General features: G+C 40.1%; 1 protein-coding gene across 1 annotated transcript in view; it reads left to right on the top strand.

Annotated features, from left to right (window-relative positions):
• Positions 1–486: 486 nt before the first annotated feature.
• tsc22d3 (TSC22 domain family, member 3) overlaps positions 487–19,149 on the top strand; it is a 34,946-nt gene continuing 16,283 nt past the window's right edge. The window contains exon 1 of the mRNA XM_053323303.1: positions 487–1,298. Coding sequence (XP_053179278.1) covers positions 961–1,298 — 338 coding nt within the window. The 5' untranslated portion in view covers positions 487–960. The remainder of the gene's footprint in view (positions 1,299–19,149) is intronic.

Raw genomic sequence — 19,149 nt, forward strand, 5'->3', positions numbered from 1 at the left:
GACGATTTAAAAACTCATTCAATTGGGGTAGGCAAAAATGTATGAAACACACTCTAGCTTAACAAAATAAACTTTTCTTTTAAAGTCATAAGTATGTAAAAAATGCGGCTCAGGCAACTTACATCTACTGCAAACCTTTATTCGTTTTTTTTCTTCCTTTCATAACTTAGCAAGACAGACATGTTATCATGGCTTTGTGTGTGTTCCTGCAGCCTCCCTCACTCAGCCACTCCTTGTGCTGTCAGCATGGTAGGGTGGAGCTGGCAGAACGGCACGTTTTAAGCATGCTCTGAATCTTCACTCCCTCTCTATTTCCCTTCCACTAATGCGCTCACGACTAGGCTGAGAAATAAAAGAGGAGGGCCCAGCGCCTGTAACCAGCGACGGTCTTTACCAATCACAGGGATTTCCCCACCCTCCCTCCCTCCCTCTTTGCTCCCTCCCTCTGTCTCTAGGCACGCCAGCCAAAGAAAAAAAAAGTGCAGGGAAAAAAGTGATAAGCAGCAAGTAGCTTCTGGGTTTTGCTTTCAAGCGCACTCCTGCTGAATCGGTGTGAGTGAGTGTGTATGTGTGTGTGTGTGTGTGGGGCGTTCACTCTTTCTCCTGCCACAGTAGCAACACACTGCAGCAGCGCCGGCCCCGAACAAAAGGCTAAACGCAGCAGAACCACAGGAGGGGGAAACTCAGGGATAGAAGCAGGCAGAGTGGCCCAGCGTGACTGCACTTCTCAGGGAGCAACTGAACCTGCCATTTAGCCCTCCTGGCCTCGGACTGGAGACAGGACGATACAATAGACCTGCCCACGCTGCCTGTCTGTCTACCTGCCAGAGCTGAGGAACACACCCTGATACTGACAGTTTTGTCTTTCACTTTGTCTTCAATTCATTCATCTGTCTGACACTGCTACACCTGCCCCACTTCACCTGGGCTTCTTTCTTCTGCATCCACCTGTTGTCCGAGATGTCAGACGATGATTGCCGCTCGCCCATCGGCCTGGACTGTTGCAGTTGCTGCCTGGACCTGGCCAATGGAGGTGATGACTCCATGTCTGGCAGTCCAGCTCGGGGCCTCGGTACAGGAGGCCTGCCAGCAAGCCCTACCAGCCCCAGTGTCTTCCGCCAGCTCCGCAACCAGCTGATGTACCAGAACCTGAACACGGACAAGCTGAACAATATCATGAGGCAGGACTCCCTGGAGTCGGTGGTGAGGGACCCCTGCTTCCTGCTCAATGAGGGCATCTGCAACAGCAACAGCAATATTGACCAGACCATGCTATCTATTCTGCTCTTCTTTCACAGGTATGTCTTTTGTTTACTTATGTGACAGTTACATGTTTATCTAATAAGGTAATCATTGCTGATGGCTCTTTCATTAGGATATCAATAGAGGGTTTATATTTGAACTTGATGTAAAAGTCCCCATTTTCACTGTTGGATCTGTACATATGAAATCATAATATTAGTGCTGGATAGGGAGCATATTCAGTTTAGATCAGCCAGATGGTTAAAGAAGACTAATCAGTTTCCTTGCATCAGCACTTCTTCTAAAAAGGCTGACATAAGTGTTTACAGTCATGGATTAAGTATAGACCAGGAGTAGGGAGTTCATTTTGATTACGTTCCAGAAATGAGTTTCAGCTAAGACTGTATGAAAGCACATTAGGAGTTCAACAAGAGAGTTTAGAGACATTAAGTACTTGGAATAAAGGGCCAAAGCACAAAGCAAGGTGTAAATATTTATGCAACTCATGATGTCTATTTATATCTACATCATGCATGCTTATCATTCTGCATATTTGATATGTTGCGTAACATGACAATGACCTATTACCTGTTAGAGTTCATGAATTGTTGATGATTTGAAGTGCACTGTTTTAACTCTGTAATGTATTTTCCTCAATTGAGACTTCTCAATTTAAGGACAATTATAATTGTTTTTAAGACATGTTTAAACTTGGAGAAACACATGCTTCCAATGGCTGTTCCTAGACTTACACTTAAAGTAGGACTGAAAATAACCAAAAGGTAGGTGGATAAAATAAAAAAAAGGTAAACAAAATCAAACCCAAAAATAATACTTTACAGACACAAAAGACGAGTCTAAAACAACAGTTTGCTGTCACATTGATTCAATTCAAATGATCTTTTTATTGTTAGAGGTCAATTAAAACTGGTTGGATGCCTTCTCTGTTGCTGCCAAATCGTGTTTATAAAAGAGTGTCTGGCAGCTCACCTTGCAGTGTTTGTGAAAGAGAATGTCCAGCTACTAAGTTGCTGCCAGTTTGATAGTTTGTTTGGCAGCTACTGTCGAACTGACTTTAGTCTCAAATTAACAGTTACAATCTCTCCAGCCGGCTACAGTTCTGACCGTCGCTGAACTCCTGAACTTGAGCCAGCATTGACAGTGCTCACTTAGAGAAGTTGTATGTTTATTGAAAGAGTAAAATGAAGCATATCAACTGAGAAATAGCAGTAAGCAATACAAAACACAAACCTGTTGTTGCCATTTGTGCCAGTAAAACAGAGATATGTGTTAGAGGATCATGACATATATATGTCAGACATGTGTCAAATGATAACATTAATCTGATAGGTAGTAAAACAGGGAGTTTCTTTTTTAGTTTATGGCTGTTTACGACATTGTTGTGCACAATAATGTTGATATAATCTTGACCTTTGCCCTCTCACTTACCAGTTTGTTGTTTGTTTGTTTGTTTAGTGACTTTAATGCAGACTGGTTTTTATATCCTATTTTCTCTTAATGCTGTTGTGGGTTTTTTGTTTCTCAATCCCAATTCTGGAATACATATGTTACTAAGTTTGTGTTTTATTGATATTTCACAGTAAAGAGAAAGAAAACAATCCCAGCGAACTGTATGTGTGAAAGATGTTTGTTGTGGTTTAGACAAATATGTTGAATGAAATATAAATAAATGCTTTGTTTTTTTTATTCAAGTTTTTATGCAAAAACACACCTACTGCTTTTCAACATAGGCTTTCCTCTGAGACAGAAACCCTAGAAAGATTTTGAGTGGCTTTAATCTTATCTGTGGTAAAAAATAATTAAATATCTGCACTAATGTCTAATCTGATAAAGATTTATCTGGGATAGAGATGGCAGTGGTGCTAATCATTGATTCAGTTGTTTGCAGATGTTATCATATCAGTAATGTTCTCCAGCTAAGGAGCATTATCAGTCTTTTATCAAATTTCTCCAGAAGCCGAGCTGCCAAAGAACATTCAAATAAGTTAAATTTTAACTTTGCTATATGCTCTGGCTGTTAAAGGCTTTACTTATCTCTTGTGGAATTATTAGATACAGCTTGAGTACAGAGAGTACGATAGATTCAAAACCATTTACAACTCCAACTGATGGCAGCAATGATTAGACTCTTTGTTTTATAGAACTCTGCAGTAAAATTGTATCACTGTTGGAATCACTGTATCATTTTCTATTGGAAAAAAGCTTGTTTTTAATAGCTGACAAACTGTACAGCAGCACAAACTTCTGCCAGAATAAATCATGTACTGTTTAGCTTATTTTGAGAGTTTCCACATTCACACTATTTCTCCATCTGTTTTAATGTTTGTTAATTTGACACCTTTTAGGGTGATATTTTTGCTGTGGAGCATCATTATTCAATAAAAGAACAGTGTGTTCTCGATGTATTTATGATAGTGATAGGGTGTGCTATTATGAAACTGTGGGATGAAGAACTACGGGTGAAGAAACTTTGGGTTGAGGACTCCAGAGCCCTTTTGGCAGTGAAGGCGAATGAAATCAGAGAACAGATAATGTTTCTCAAATATTCAGGACAATACTTTTACCATGTCCTTAGACCAGAAGTTATACTTGAATATGTTTAGATGAAGTATTATTCACTGCACGCAGTGTTTACTTCATCATTCTATGAATAATGCTTGTTGGCAGTGTTTTGTTAGTGTTACACAAGCGACTTCGGACTTGCTCATAATGCCAAAACTCCAGTGCCACCGCATCATGCATTTCATCAATAGTTATATTTTCATGGTTGTGCATTTTGTAAGAATATTAAAATAAATTAAACATTAATTCTGTCATCAGAAATGTGAAATCGCATGTACAGTGTAGATGATTAAATTACACACAAGACTGTAATCTCGCAGAAAGAGAAAAACATGATGCTATAAGTGATAAGCAATATTCTTGACATTTCTGGCTCAGGGGCAATGTGTTGACCCATGCTACTGGCCAATGTGACCGTGCATCTGTCTGTGCCAGCTCAACTGTTTGCCTGACAAACAGAGTCTTTTGCCAGAACACTTTGTTCCTGAACCTTCTCTCCTCAAGATAGAATCACAGACATGGATCATGCGGCTGTCATGGTTACTTCAGACTTTTTCACAGGATTAAAACATTGATTTTAAATGCGTACCCTTGTGGTTTTTCATGCAGACATGAGCAGAAACACAAAAGCACTCATTCATTCACACATGTACTCACAGTTTAATCCTGTCACAGTTGAAACAAGAAAGCTGCCTTGCTGAGCTGAGGTTTGCAGAAGTTCATACATTTTTGTTCGCTTCGGGAGGGCCCGGCTACTGATGAAAAGCCTGGCTGAGCTTTATATTGTGACTTCACCCTGTGTGGTCAATCTGCAGAGCAGCAATCATTCTCATTTGCCACTTTAACAGAATAAAATGTTCAGCATAGCCAGAGGAGGCATACCAGGGATCTTTTGGACTTGAATATCAGGCAGTGGCAGTAGCCACCAAACTTGTTATCTAAATGATTCAAGGGTCATGGAAATGTGCTGAGAGGAGAAGTTGAACTCATAAGTCCTGCTTGGTGTTTGAGGCAGAGAGCCCTGAGGAGACCAGGATCTGTGGTCTCCACAGGATACAACTAAAGAAAATGTGTTGATTTACTTTGAGGGTTAAAGAGCTGCACTTGGCTGGAATGAGAGCAGTGCTTTTGCACACCTTCACCACTCTGTCAGTATTTAGCAGCCACTAAACACCATCACATGCCAGGGTAAAGAGGGGTGAAGGGCCTGCAGCGATGACACAAGTGTTTATCACAGGCTTAAGGTCTATGATGAGGCAGTCAACTCTGCAAGCTGTCAAAATAAAAACGTAAAATAACTTCAAAATGAGTGGTGGCACAAAGGAGATCACAAAGTGTCAAGGCACTGATGTGAGACTGAACACGACTGACAAAGAGTTTTTACCCTCCAGCCTACAATACAGAGCTCTGTTACAGGCAACAGTTAAAACTTTGAAGAAAGAAATTGTTGTAAAGCAAAGCAAAGGTATACAGACTTTCATGTTGCTGTCTTTGGCCCATTACTGCAAGAGAGAAACTTCAAAAAAAGCCCCCAAAATGACAATGACAAGAAGTTGCACAACCAGACAAGAAGTTGCATGATGTGTGTATTGTTGTATGCAACTTTCATGTCTTGGTTCAGTTATGTTAGTTAAAAAAGGTCTCTCTCTGGTTAAGAGAGACAAGACAGGGATTTAGTCTTATCAGTCAGAAATGTCTGTCTACTTTTTTCTGAAAGTCAAGGTTGAAGACGAGGTTCACCTTGTGCAAAAAATCCAAACTTGTGTTTTGTATAATAAATAGCACAGGAAGTGCCTGAATAAGATATATAACCTTGGACTAAGTTTGATGTTCTGCTGGGATATTGCTGTATGTGTCCATCTCACACTTGTAACTGCATTGTTGCCATGGTAGCATATGCCTCATTATGCCAGTGTTCCTCACTTTGGCCTGAGATGACCACTGGCCCTTGGCTGTGCTCCACTTGACTACTGAACATGACCTAGCCCTCCCCCAATCAAGTGGAGATAGGATCCAGCTGTGTAAGGGGACTCTGCTGGGCTTTAAAACTCCACTCTGTGATCCAAATATTAACCACAAAATAGCTTCACCAGTGAGGTCCAAGCTTTTTGAAAGTGAATACCTTTATTTAGTTAGAGAGGGTGTCTTTTCCATGTGTAATCTAGCGCAGAATCTATACATTCAACTAGAGCTATTGTGCATATTTCTGCATTATTGTGGAAAAAATTGCAGTTTTGTATTTTAGCTTTAAAACAGGACAGTTGATCATAATAATGTTCCAAAATTACAATATAATCATCACTTAGGATATGTGGCCTGTTGAGTAAATTTACATGTAGGTCACACCTGGAAAGTTATCAGTCAAAGTAGACCTGAACACAGGGACAGTTCTGGATGCACAGTCTTTGAGAGCATTATTTGCATGACAGATTACAAAAGCGAAACACACTTTTGGTGAACTTGCTAAGGGATCATAATGCAGCACTTGGTGTTTTATTACAGTAAGTAAATATACAGTATAGTGGATACATTTTCTTCCACCTGGTCAAAACAGAGGAAACAAATGGTGGGAGTAAGAAGGGAAAAACTAATCTGGCAAGAGAAAAACAACGTGTACTACAGTGTGTCCAGGCTTGTTGTGTAGATAACATTGTTGTGGTGTAGAAGCACACAAATCAGTCAGGAATGTAAAGATGTAAGGATAAGATTAAAAAAAAATACAGTTTCCTCTGTTTTTCCTGCTGTTGTAAAATTATCCCTATCTGTCAGACAAATTCAGCATAATGAAATAAATCTTCAGCATAAAGCAAACTCAGAATAAACATACAGCGCAACTACACCACCATTTTCTATGAATTATTATATACAAGCTGTAATGGACACACATAGGGATCAGAGTGAAAAGCAGCATATCTTAATGTCTTGCTTGGATATGTCTCACAACAATATGAGGGAGGTGAAATATACTGAGTGTTGAAACTATTCTTCTCATTGCTGTTTTTGGTTCTTCTGGTTTTGCCCACATAAAAAGCACTGTACATGTAAAACACACCCTTGCTGACAACACAACCTGTATTCAATTACAATTTTTTTTTATTTTTTAATCCAAGTTGTTTTTTAAAATTTGGAACAACTTGGTGTGCCTTGTAAAATGGAAAATAAAACTAAAAGTCCTAAGTTTGGAGACAGTTACATAACTTCATGGGTTGCAGGTGCATGGGAAAAACAAAAAAACGAGGATTAGTGGCTAGAAGGCGAAGGGAAGGACGTCTGGGTGGAAAAGCAAATTCGCGGCCAAGCAAGTTCTGAGGAGCCAATCCTTAAAAAACAAAGGCCACGAAGGCGAGGTCTCAGCAATGTCAGGGGAAAAGAGGGAGAGCTAGAGAGAGAGAGATAGTCAGAGAACGAGTGAGGTAGGCTATACAAAGAGCCAGACAGGAGGCAGGCGCAAAGACAAAACATAGACAGGACTTGCTAAAAATAGCATGCTGTTGATGCTTAGTGAAATTCTAAGATATAGATGGACTGTGGATGCCTGTGGTAAAAGTCACAACCTTTTCCTATAGCTAAAGGAAGTTACTCTTTGGTGATGGGAGGAAGTAAAAAGCCATCAAAAGTGTTTGTTTTATGGTTGTTTTTATGAGTTTCCTCAACAACGAAGGCTTTGACCACTTCTGTGTTGAAAAGAGACATTCATGCACTCAAAGATTGATTCATAGTGTTAAGAACAATTGGTTTCTCAAACACATGTTGGCACATTTTTTGTGTGCTTGCCCAACTAATACTGTCACTGTGCTTAACTTTATCACAGAGTACAATTTAAAGAGACATGCACAATAATGGCTTTTTAATGGACATGTTGACTTACTGCCTTGTTGTGTTGTGACTGTGTGAATAGGCTGTCCTTGGTGCTGTGCCAGAAGATGCCTGTTACCACTGTTGATTATGTGCAAGTGTATGTGTGTGTATGCATATGTGTGTGTGTGTGTGTGTGTGTGTGTGTGTCATGTATTTACCACTTAAACACACTCAAATACACAAACAATTACATTATTACCATTGCCCACAACCTTTTATTGCTTGTATGATTGGGAAGTGATAAATAATAAGTTATAAGTTAAGATAATATGGAAACATTTAATTTTGAATCAAAGTTCTGGTAGTGCTCTTATTTTTTTTTATTGTCAATGAATCCCATGAAAGACCAAAACCAACAATGAATTAATCCTTCTGAGAAGCTCCGGCTGTGGCCAAACCCTGATATATGGGCTAATCCTGTGGCTCATAGACTTTCATTGTTTTCCAAAACCGACATCCGACAAACCACTGCACTGGGTGACATGTTGTTTCATTAAGATGAACACTGTAATTTGTTTTGAGATGATACCACATAGACTTTCCTAGTGCCACAAGTACTTGTTAGTACACCAAATCTGTGGTTGAAAATAGTCTCACACCTTAAAAAACACAAATTAGAATGATTTTGTCTTTCTAAGGGCAAAATCATGAATTTAAAGACGAGAATATATTGTATGTGCCCAGTTTTGAGAGATTTACATCTTGAGGCGTGGCAGCACAGACAGTTAACTAGAACTAACTGTTGTTACTAATAAAAAGTTGATTTATAGGTCTTCTCTGGAATTATCTAATGTAGCCAACCATATCCTTTAAGGGCTGGTCAGAAACAATCCAAGATGACCTTGATAGCAGACGTCTCAAAAAATAAGCCTTGTAATCTTTTAATCACCCAGTCCTGTACTCCTCAATGACAGCTGCAAGGGTCAGGAATGAGTTATTCATCTAACACACTCCTTGGTAACACACACACAAACACACACACACACTCATGTCATACCGTGGTCACTTTTGGGGACATTACATAGACTTAAATTAATTTCTTCGACTTACCCTAACCATAACCACAAATTGCCTGATCCTCACCTTAACCGCTGATCCGAAAATCTACTTTTTTATAATTGGCTTTTGTCCACTAATGTAGCCTATGACAAACCACACACACATTTGCACACACATACACATACTGTATATGAACACACTTAAAGTATAAAACACCCAAAGGTGACCCATACCATTATGCCACTGTTGATACATCACCACAGCAGAATCCAGCTTTGCTCTTTTATGTCCTGAGTAACAGGCAATGGAGAAATAATACTGTATGTACCAGAGGTGGATTAGAAATATATAAGTAAAACCTCATGTCTGCCATCTGAGTCAAATTCTCAAGATCAGAGTGTGCTGGGAAATTCTTCAAGATTTATGAGAGAGGATTACCCCACCCTTCTTCTGAATTTACTTGTCACTGCCTTGTTATGGAAACATCAGATTAAAGTAAAGAAATGCATGTTAATAAAACCAATTTTTTACAGTTCGACTTGTAAGTTAATGCTTTTGTGAATGCACTGCTGAGGTTATAAATCATATAATTCTAATATACAAGTGTCAAGTAAATGTTTTTGTTATGGTCATGGAGTTAAATTTGTCAAGAAAAATGTTTGTGGCTTTTGGTGAATACTCTTTGAGCTAAAAGCCAACAGGGCTCTGCTTACAGTATGTCACACAAACATGACTTAAACAGACTGGTGAAGAATTCCTCAAACAAGTCCATGAAAACTACATGTGAAGTCAAGACAAATACGAGCATCCCCGCCCTGCCAGCACAGCTGAATGCAGATACCTGTAAGGAATTTGGAAAGAGCAAATATGACAATATTTGAGAGGGATGAAAAGAAGGAAGCGCTCTTAGAAAACTATTCAAGATATCCTTCAAAAGAGGGAAGCTGTACCACCCATCCATTAATTAAATGACTCTCATGCTTCATGTTTCATTTGCTTCTCTCTTCCTTCCCATTCACTTGTTTTTCCTCTGTCTCCCTCTTCTTTTTGAAACTCTCCATCTCAGTTGCTCTAGTTGGCAGCCGTTGGACTTATATAAGTCTGAGGGCTTGGGGGGGAGGGAGTGTTGGAGTGACCATGGCTTGCCCTCATTGCCTTATCTGTTTGGAGCATGGCTATGGCGCCTATTTAGATAATAAGGCAGCCTGTCAACACTTGCCATCACACACTCCCCCACACACACACCGCCCTGTACTTGACTTGAGATCACAGAAAAGTGGTGAGTAATAGCATCACAGATAGTCAATATGTTATAATTACACTCTTTAAATAGGCATTAGATGTTAATGCAGCTTGCATAACACTTGATATTAGGGGTTAGTGCACTGTGTTTTGTTCTTTTTATAAGACTGCAGACACGTACACACGACAACCCACTTTACCACTGTTAGTCAGACTGTGGGAAATATATGCATTGTCTCCAGTGGAGTTCATAGTAGATTTAGGGAAGCTGAAATGCTGCAGTTATTAGACTTTCACTCCCCATACCACCCAGGCTGTATGGTACAAGCTGCCGACTGGAGGGCAGTAAAATTTTTCCCTCTGTCCTATTTTCATTAGCATGGGATTCCCACTCTTTTTTCGAGACAAGTGAGAATATGGTAACCCACCCTGCTATTAAGGGCCAAGTAAAAGTTTGGCTGGAGTGTGGAACAGTAGATCTGGAGTGGAAACAAATGCTTTTCATGAGCATACTGTATCCTCTCCAGCTCCACAGGGGGAAGAAGCAATTCTGCTGCCTGCATATAAAAGCTCAACTGACTTTTTTATCCAAAGTGAAAGAGTTTGTATAAAAACTTAGATGAAATTCTGGTACAAATTTCACTCTTCGTTTTCCTGGCAGCATCCCTTAAAACGACTGGCATGCTCAGACTTCATTTTAGATTCATTTTGATGCTCCTTCCTCTGTTTGTCTCTTGATGCCTGTTTCATAATCCCAAGTGTCGTTATCCCACACTGAGTCAGTTTTTTTTATTTTTTTTTTACCACAATAGTCAGCTACACAATGCAGCCAGACAGTCCTTTTGTGGAGCAGGCCTGAGCCAGGCCTATCATTAGCCTATCTTATTCTCCCTGGGTGCTATTCACACATAGGTTGGGTACATGATGTACCCTGAGTGCACACACACAAATACACACACACATACATGAGGGAGAGAGGAAGATACCTTTGATTGAAATACACAAACATGTGCACATCCTTATGCAAAAGTACACAAACATACACACCCACATACTTACGCAAACCGCCTCACAGTGTCTTTTTCCCTGCAGTACATGAAGCTAGTGTTAGACATACTTTAGCAATGGTGTTGCCACAGCCCATTACTGAGAATTGCTCCTTGAGTTGTCGAAAGAAAACAATTATTAGTCCAAGCGTCTGCAGGTCATGAGTCACGCTTTCCAGAACACAGGAAAGGTTACAGCACCAAGAATGATCACATGGTCTATTTTTGAAGTTACTGAACATCTGTAGTTTGGCAACACAGTGTGTTTTTCTTTTCTGACTGCACTTTTATGTTCTCTAGTAAACAATTTTCAGCTCCAGGGGTGGATGTGTAATTTAAGTGGCCAAAGTTTCCCAAACAGGACTCTCCTGTCATGCAATGAGCAATATTGTAATGTGTTTGGTATTAAGAAGCATAAAAGAACACAGTTTTGGACAGGAAACATATGTCAAACTCTGTTAGGCACCATTGTGTTGTTTTGGGTCATTAAGCAATTGTGTAAAGTGGTTGTATAAAAGTAAATGTGTAATTGGATTTATACTTGGGGTCTCTGACATCTTTAATTTAATATATAGTACCTGAGTGATATTTTAACATTAAGTGAAGAGTTTACCTCATTTTGAAAGACGTGTCACCCCAACATCACTTCATGTCTGGAAACTCTGGTTGTGCTGTCATTTGTAATTACATCATTAAACAGGGTTTGCACAGCATTGAGAGGATAAGAAAAACAAGCAAGAGACTTCACACAGCTGTGAAGCTGGGAAACTGAGTGGGGAATATATTAGGCAAACTGCTCATACCTTGGTGCAACACATTTGTGTCATCAGATTAATTGAAGCATGCTCTGTTTCATCAAGAAAACATTTTTAGTCTGTGAAGGTAAAAGTAAGTACAGCTTGGCAGAATGTGAATGTAATATGCTGTAACTGTCACTCTGAATTACAGTTTACAGTAGGCATGCTCTGAAAAGGTCAAATGACTAGCAAAACCCCATGAACCATAATCAAACTATGCCTTTTATGTAATGAATATGGTTTCCTGTTTGTTACCAGAGTTTCCAAATTTCCAAACTCTCACTGGCTTCATGTGTTCCTGCACTTTTGGAGAAGGGCCCTGTGAGAAAGAGAGAGGGAAATAAAGAAGTTGGGGAGAAAAAAGGAAAAAGAAAAGCAAAAGAAATTTAGAAAGTTAGAAGGAAAGAGAAAGAAAAAAACTTTTAAAGTCAAGTCAGTTCTTCTCACCATAATTTCCACAGAAGGACCAATTTGGTCCCATTGGCAGGCAGCAGTAGGGAAATGAAAAGATGGACCTGTTCTGCCAAGCTCTTTTTTGCTCTCTAGTTGCCTTTCTGGTAGTCAAGAGTCTGTGAGAGATTGAGAGAGAGAGAGAGAGAGAGAGAGAGAGAGGGAGGAGAAAAATGAGCACATGTGCCAAGTTTCAGTGAGTCTGTGATTGTTTCTGGCCGTTCCCCAGCAGAGAGAAAGGGAGCGAGATAGAGAGGGAGGCACTAGCAGACGCAGATGAGCACAAATAACAAGATGTATCCTGTCCAAGAGTTCTATCTTTGTGTCTACGTACCATGGGGCGGCCTGGGCTAGTCTTGTCTGATGGAGTGTTACGCTTCACTCCCCAGCCATCTTATTGTGCCATCATGAGGAGCAATTAGCACCAGTGACATTAAATGACCCCTTTCTGCATTCCTTCCACTATGGTGTCATGGAGAGGGATGAGTCAGTGATCATCATTATGTTTGCATGCTGTGGTGTTTACACAGTCTGGGATTAGGCTAAACAAGGACTCTCATGTCTGGAGAAAAGTCATCGAGCTCTGATGCTGACTTTAGGAATCAGCGAGGCTGCTGCCAAGAAAATGTGGGACTTTAGGAAGAATGTTGATGAATGCTGAAACTCTCTTACCCTCCCTTCCTTCATCTGCTCCTCCTGATCTCTCCTGCTCTCTCTCTCTTTCTTTTGCAAATAACCGTGCACACCACACACGCACACAGATTCCATCAAGTCTGCCATCCACGTCTCTGACACAAGTCTTTCAGGGTCCCGAAAACACACAAAGACCTATTTATTTCTAGCCTGAATGCAAGGTGTCATATAAGGGGAAGTGGAGCTTGTGCTGCTCTGGCAGAGAGGCAGAAAAGAGAGGAATTTATGTAACACTTGAGGTTACAACCTTTCAGAGCTTGAGCGCCAGCAGTGTGGAAGTTAGTTGGGGTCAGGAGGTTGTTTTTTTGTTTTTTTTTTTACTGTAAAGGAGCTTGAGCCGAACAGGAAGACTGACAGTTGACCCCCTATTCACCTATAAAGTTTCTTGGTGATTAGCAAAGGTCACCCCAAATAAGTCAAGAGAACAGAGTTTCAAGCATTGCAGATTAAATGAATTCCAAAGAGAAAAAAACATGGCTGTACAGGAGGCTAAGCTATAAATGGGTTGTAGGTTGGCGGCAACCGTTTTAACTTTTGAGGGCTTTATAAGGAACAGCTTACATATAACTATTTGCTGTACTCCACAGCAAAAGAAGTGCCTCACATCTAGAAGAATCGGACATGGAATCATAATCGTCTGTGTGGTGTACAACTCTTTTCTCTCCTTCTCCTACACACTTCCATCTGTGTAGGTCACGCACCCCGACCGAAATGTTTTTTCTGATCCATCACCCCCGGGCTTGTTTAGCATAATTGAAATGTTGCTTTCCTTTAGGCTACTCTCATATGCCAGGTCATGTCTGTGTGGGAGGGAAGCAGTGCACAAACTGAATAATACTGTTACAAAACTTCTCTTTTCCTCTCGCAATGTTGATGAGCTGTCAGGTTTTCTTTGGCCAGAATATAAAGTTAAAACAACTGCTGTAGCTTATTAAGCATGTAGTGACTGTGAGGTACAGTGTAGGAATCTGAAATGAGTTGTGAAACTGCACAAAACAAAGAGACAAAACAAAGGGAGTAGAGCCAAATGACAGCTAACTGGAAGACCTGAGTTCAACTTCAGTTGGTGTTTATGGATTACTTTTCTAAATATTTACATAGTTTAAAGGACTTAAATTTAATAAAGATATAATACAGTCATTTCCACCACATCAGTTTCTGATTTGATGTGAAGTGACAGCCAAAAAAGGAACAAACTAACTTGCCACACACAAATACATTACTGTAAATCCACATTAAAGTTAACGCCCCTCCATATCATTAAACATTCATGACTATTTGACCAACAATGAGCATCCTCAATTACTATTTATCAAATTTGAGGAAAGTTTATCACGACTATGAATGTGTGAATTGATTTGATTTGATTAAGCTTTTTCCGGGCCTTTAACTCATGGATAACTGGAGTTGTCTTGGCATAATAATCTGCAGGGTTTCAATGGCTGACTGCTCCTCCTGATTCCATGACAGTGTCCTGTTCTCACCAAAGGTTACATAACAAACAGATAGACAAAAACAGTGTGGAAATGTTGGCAAAACACAGGCAGTCCTTCCATGCCTTTTCAGGATTTTGTCAGTAAAATCATCAGATGGTCTTAAATTAAATACTCTGTTATCTGATCCATTTAGTGGTTTGAATGAAGGTGTATTTCTGGTGCACTTTTTGTACATGAGCCCGCTTCCTAACCCTCCGCTGGGAAAGGATGCTATTGTAACTCATATCAGAGGGAAATTCAGAGAAACACCCTGATAAAAAACAAAGTCCCTTGCTGTTATTCTATGACAGCCAACAAGGGGTGGATATAAAAGGAAAAGAAACTGAAAGACAAGCGGGATACTTCCTCTTATTCATATTCAAATGAGCCTTCTAGAAGGAGATATCAGATTCAGACAAGGCAGTACTTGTCCCATGAGTGTTTTTTTTTCAATAGTAAGTGGCATTAATATCTAGGCCATCGCAATGAAAACAGCATCGCTAAATACTTCTCCTGGGTCCTCCTGTCTATTTTGAATGCGGCTCTCATTTTCCCGCTCCTGTTGGCATCTTAACTGATATTTTATATTCCACGGAAACAGATGGAGACTAGTGCAATGGCTAAAACTGGATGTTCAATGCGCAGCAAGCAATCTGAGTTTCTTCCAAACAAATCACTTGGGAATCCCCGTCTTAAGATTTGTGATATGAAAAGGGCGACAGATGATATTGCAGATATGTTGAACTCTCAATGACTTGTGCTCAGTCTGAGCCTTGGTATCATAACTAACGTCCTTTGTTAAGATGGTAATTATGTTCAAAACAGGTTTCCACACAGTTCAAGGCCTTTATGGAAGAACAACAACAGAGAATATCAATTCTAAGCAGCGATAGTCTAAATAATACACGCCACCTGCAGTCACAAACACAATGAGACGTGCAACAGGACAGATTAAAGACTTAAATTCTGCTTATCATCTTGATCCAATTTTAAGAGGCTAACTAGTTTTGCAGATGTCGGCACTGTTACCCGTTCACAACATCCTCCTGAACAAGCTCTGGGATGTGTCACCTCCTAAGTACAGGTGGGGGTTTGATGTAGAATAACTCACTTTCTAATACAATTCTTCATGTGCATATGCATTCATTTTCCTATATACTGTCACTATCAGATAATGTTTTTTATATGCAAAATTGTAAAAGAGACTTGGTTTAAATTGGAAAATGAAAAAGATGTATCCTATATCCTGCTGGATTTCACCAGGTTATGTGTGGCAGAATTTTATTTTAAACCACAGAGGAAAAGGTTAAATCAAATATTGGTTAAATTTATTGATTTTTTGTGTGTGTTTTTTTTTTGACATCCTTATCATATCAAAACTTTTTTTATCTTCCTCTCTCCAATTATCCTCACATGCCCCCTAACCACCCGTATCTCAAGGTAACCATGTTTTTTGACAGTTTACCTAAAGAACTGGGAGTACAGCCAAAACCTCCTATCAGAGGAAACGCTGCCGAACAACAGCTGTGAAAGCCCTCTCCTCCCTCCCTCTTTCTCCTACTCTCCTTTTCTCTTCCTCATTTTTGCATTTTCCTGTTTTGGTGTTTGGTGACTCTTTGATACAAAGCAAGGGGCTGTCCTCAGGCTACAGAGCACAGACGCACGGTATCTGGTGAACCATGCTCCAATGAAAGGCGACACCATGCATTCTTGTTATTGCGCTAATTTGCATGTCTGTCTGCTACATGATTCTGCATATTTGTTCCCCACTGTTGTTGTTGTTAATTTTTTTTTCTCGTCACACAGTTTCAATAGAGAAGCTGAGAGACGAGATGAAATCAAAATGAAAAACATCATGGGTGTTTTCTGCTTTTCTGTCCTTTTTGCCAAATGGAGGAAATATTACCTCATAATGTGGTTTGCTTTATCTCCTTGTTAAAGGAAATATGCATATCTTGCAGCACTTCCGTGACTTTCATGGGCGTGTCAAAAAGTGTTTAATCTGCCTGAACATGGGTCTGTGTGAATTATGCTAATTCACACAGTACACATGTTTCTGTGTACTGTGTGCCCAAAAAAGCCTGTCCTCTGTAGTTTAAGAAAACTGCATGATATGTGTGCGCCTGCTGTGTTTGCCTTCAGCGTTGCAACAAATAGATGTTCCAAGATTTGTTTTGTTTTATGCTTTTAAAAACAGTATGGAAGGGCATGAACAGGCAGCCTCACTGTACTTTATCTTCACCTCTAACCGAGCGCAGACATGGTACACATACAAAGTAAACACGAGTATCTCTGTTCCATCCTGACCCCTCCTACCTTTGCGTCCATATGTAGTACAGAGTTACATATACAGAGTGCAATCTCAAACTCTCTCGCCCTTGTCAGATGAACACACAATAACAACACCTCTGCCAAAAGGTGAGCGTGTACCAGACAGCAACGAGGAATGACGAGACAGGTCAGAGACAGGATAATTACCTTGAGGCATAGTCAGGGTTAGGCTGTCCTGAAACATGCCAGTCAGGGAGGATTTACTGCTCAGAGACAGTGTGAAAGGACAAGAATAACAATAGCTGTTAGAGGAGGAGGCGTGCAGCCGAGACAAAAGAGAGGAGAGACGGAGAGAGCGTAGCAGGATAAACGTTTGTGCACAAGGTGGCAGACAAGACACAAAAGTTAACACAGCTGAATCAATCACTTACTTGTATGATTCAAACATTATGATAATTTGGAATATAATCAAGGGGCGCTGTTGTTATTGATACTATGATTTGTTCTGGTGGTGTACATGTTGTTAAGGTTGGCAGCTACCTCGCAGGCGTTACACGGTGTTCCTTCCTTTGCGGTTGGACTATAATTACAGTCTCACCAAGAGAGAACACCACAGTCATTAAATGGGTGTGAAGAAGAAAATCAGCCAGTCAGTGAAAAACAAACATAATGACTTGCCTTTTTTGGTGCATGCGTGTGTGTGCGCGTGTGTGTGTTTTAAGGTAAAGATTTGGTTTTTAAGTCAAGGTAAGTTTAGGGTTAGGGTTAGGCATGTGCTGGTTATGGTTAAGCTCTTGTAAATATGTTGTTAGTCAATGCAATGTCCCCTGAAGTAATGGAAACATGACTGTGGGCATGTTGTGTAACTGAACAGGTCATGAAGTATCCAGTGGGTGTGGGAACCTGTGAAATACCCGATTTTGTTTCAGTTCTGCAAATCCTGAAATAGTTCCTCTAAATATCTCCTTTAGCTCAACTGGCATGACTTTCATTTATGAATTGTAGGTGCATTTACTGTAACAACAAAGTGTCGTGATGAAGATTAAAACACAAAGGTTAGGTTGCACTTCACTTGAAGTAGTTACAGAGATTAATAAAGATAACAAACCATTTTACGAACTAAGGCATTAAAAGGTTAAGATGCATGTACTTAGTGCTGCTGCTTATGAACTTAGTGAACCTAGAAATGTGAAAATCAAATTGTGATTGACTAAATACTGATACAAAGCAATTGGATCGACTAAACACTGGATAGATCATTTGATTGCTGACAGATTATACAGTACATAAGACATAATTCCTGTGTGGGCTGGCACATACTTGCTCTTGTGTTCGATAATTCAGCACCAATACAACTAAGTAGGACATATATCTCCTATTTCACAATCTGCTGCAGTGTGCTTTTGTGTTGTTACAGGGCTGAAGCCAAAAACAACCATGCATCAGTGCGTTGCCCCAGAATACAGTGCCTGAATGTTTGACCTCCCTGACCTCCCCCCTTTTCCTCCTCTCTCTAATATTTTCTCTGGCTAGTTTCTTTGCAATGTACAGTATAAGCCTGCTCTTACCAAACTGGTAATAACATTTTAAACTGTCATTCTGCTGCCACGTTTTTTCTCCCTCATATTGCTGTGCCGGCACTAAGCCCAGGCACTGCCATGCTGGTGGGAACCTCATCCATCACTGCCTTAACTTTAAGATAGACTTTAGATAAAATGACACCTTACTGACCCCTAAACACTGCTTACGTGGGCAAATCTGTCCATCTACAAAACAATAAAGGGTTCTTACGCACATCTTCTTGTCCATAGGCCAGATCTGATTAGATATTTTACGTCAGCTTTCTCCCAAACATAACCATCCGGTTCTTCATGTTGTTCTACAATGCATGTTCAAATAAGGTTTTTATTTATTCCATTTTCGATTGAGTTTACCGTTTGTCCTGAACCACAGCTCATGACTAGATCATAGAAGTGAAAATGCTTCATCTTCAAGAGCATATTTTTTCTAAAGTGCATTTCATTGCTCATACTGAAGATGTCAAGTTGGTAAAAAATCTCTCTATTTCAGTGTCTTAAGAATGTGAGCTGTTGCCTGCCAAACACTGTAAATCTACACGTTCAGACAGAGACAAAAACAGAGTGTGTAGTGTACTTGTGCGTGCCTGTGTGTATTCATTTGTGTGCCTGAGCTTTATCTGTGTACGTCAGTGGCTCACATTTGTGTGTATGTGCTTGTCCATTTCTGTGTATGTGTGTCTACGTGCCTTGATATGCTTTTGTCCTTTCTGCATGCATACCTGGGTGTAAATTTCACAGTGCTGTTAGCGTGCATGCTTGAATACACACTCATGCTTTCATGGGAGTGTGACTGTGTACCTGTGTAGTGTGTGCGTGCAAAACAGATACAAGAGTGTCCTGTGGTTTCATAAATGAACTTTGGACCTCCTAGGTACACGGTGGAGGCCGGCCAATTTAGCCTACATTGTTTACC

This window comes from Scomber japonicus, chromosome 8 (assembly GCF_027409825.1).
Source record: "Scomber japonicus isolate fScoJap1 chromosome 8, fScoJap1.pri, whole genome shotgun sequence".
Classification (NCBI taxonomy): domain Eukaryota; kingdom Metazoa; phylum Chordata; class Actinopteri; order Scombriformes; family Scombridae; genus Scomber; species Scomber japonicus.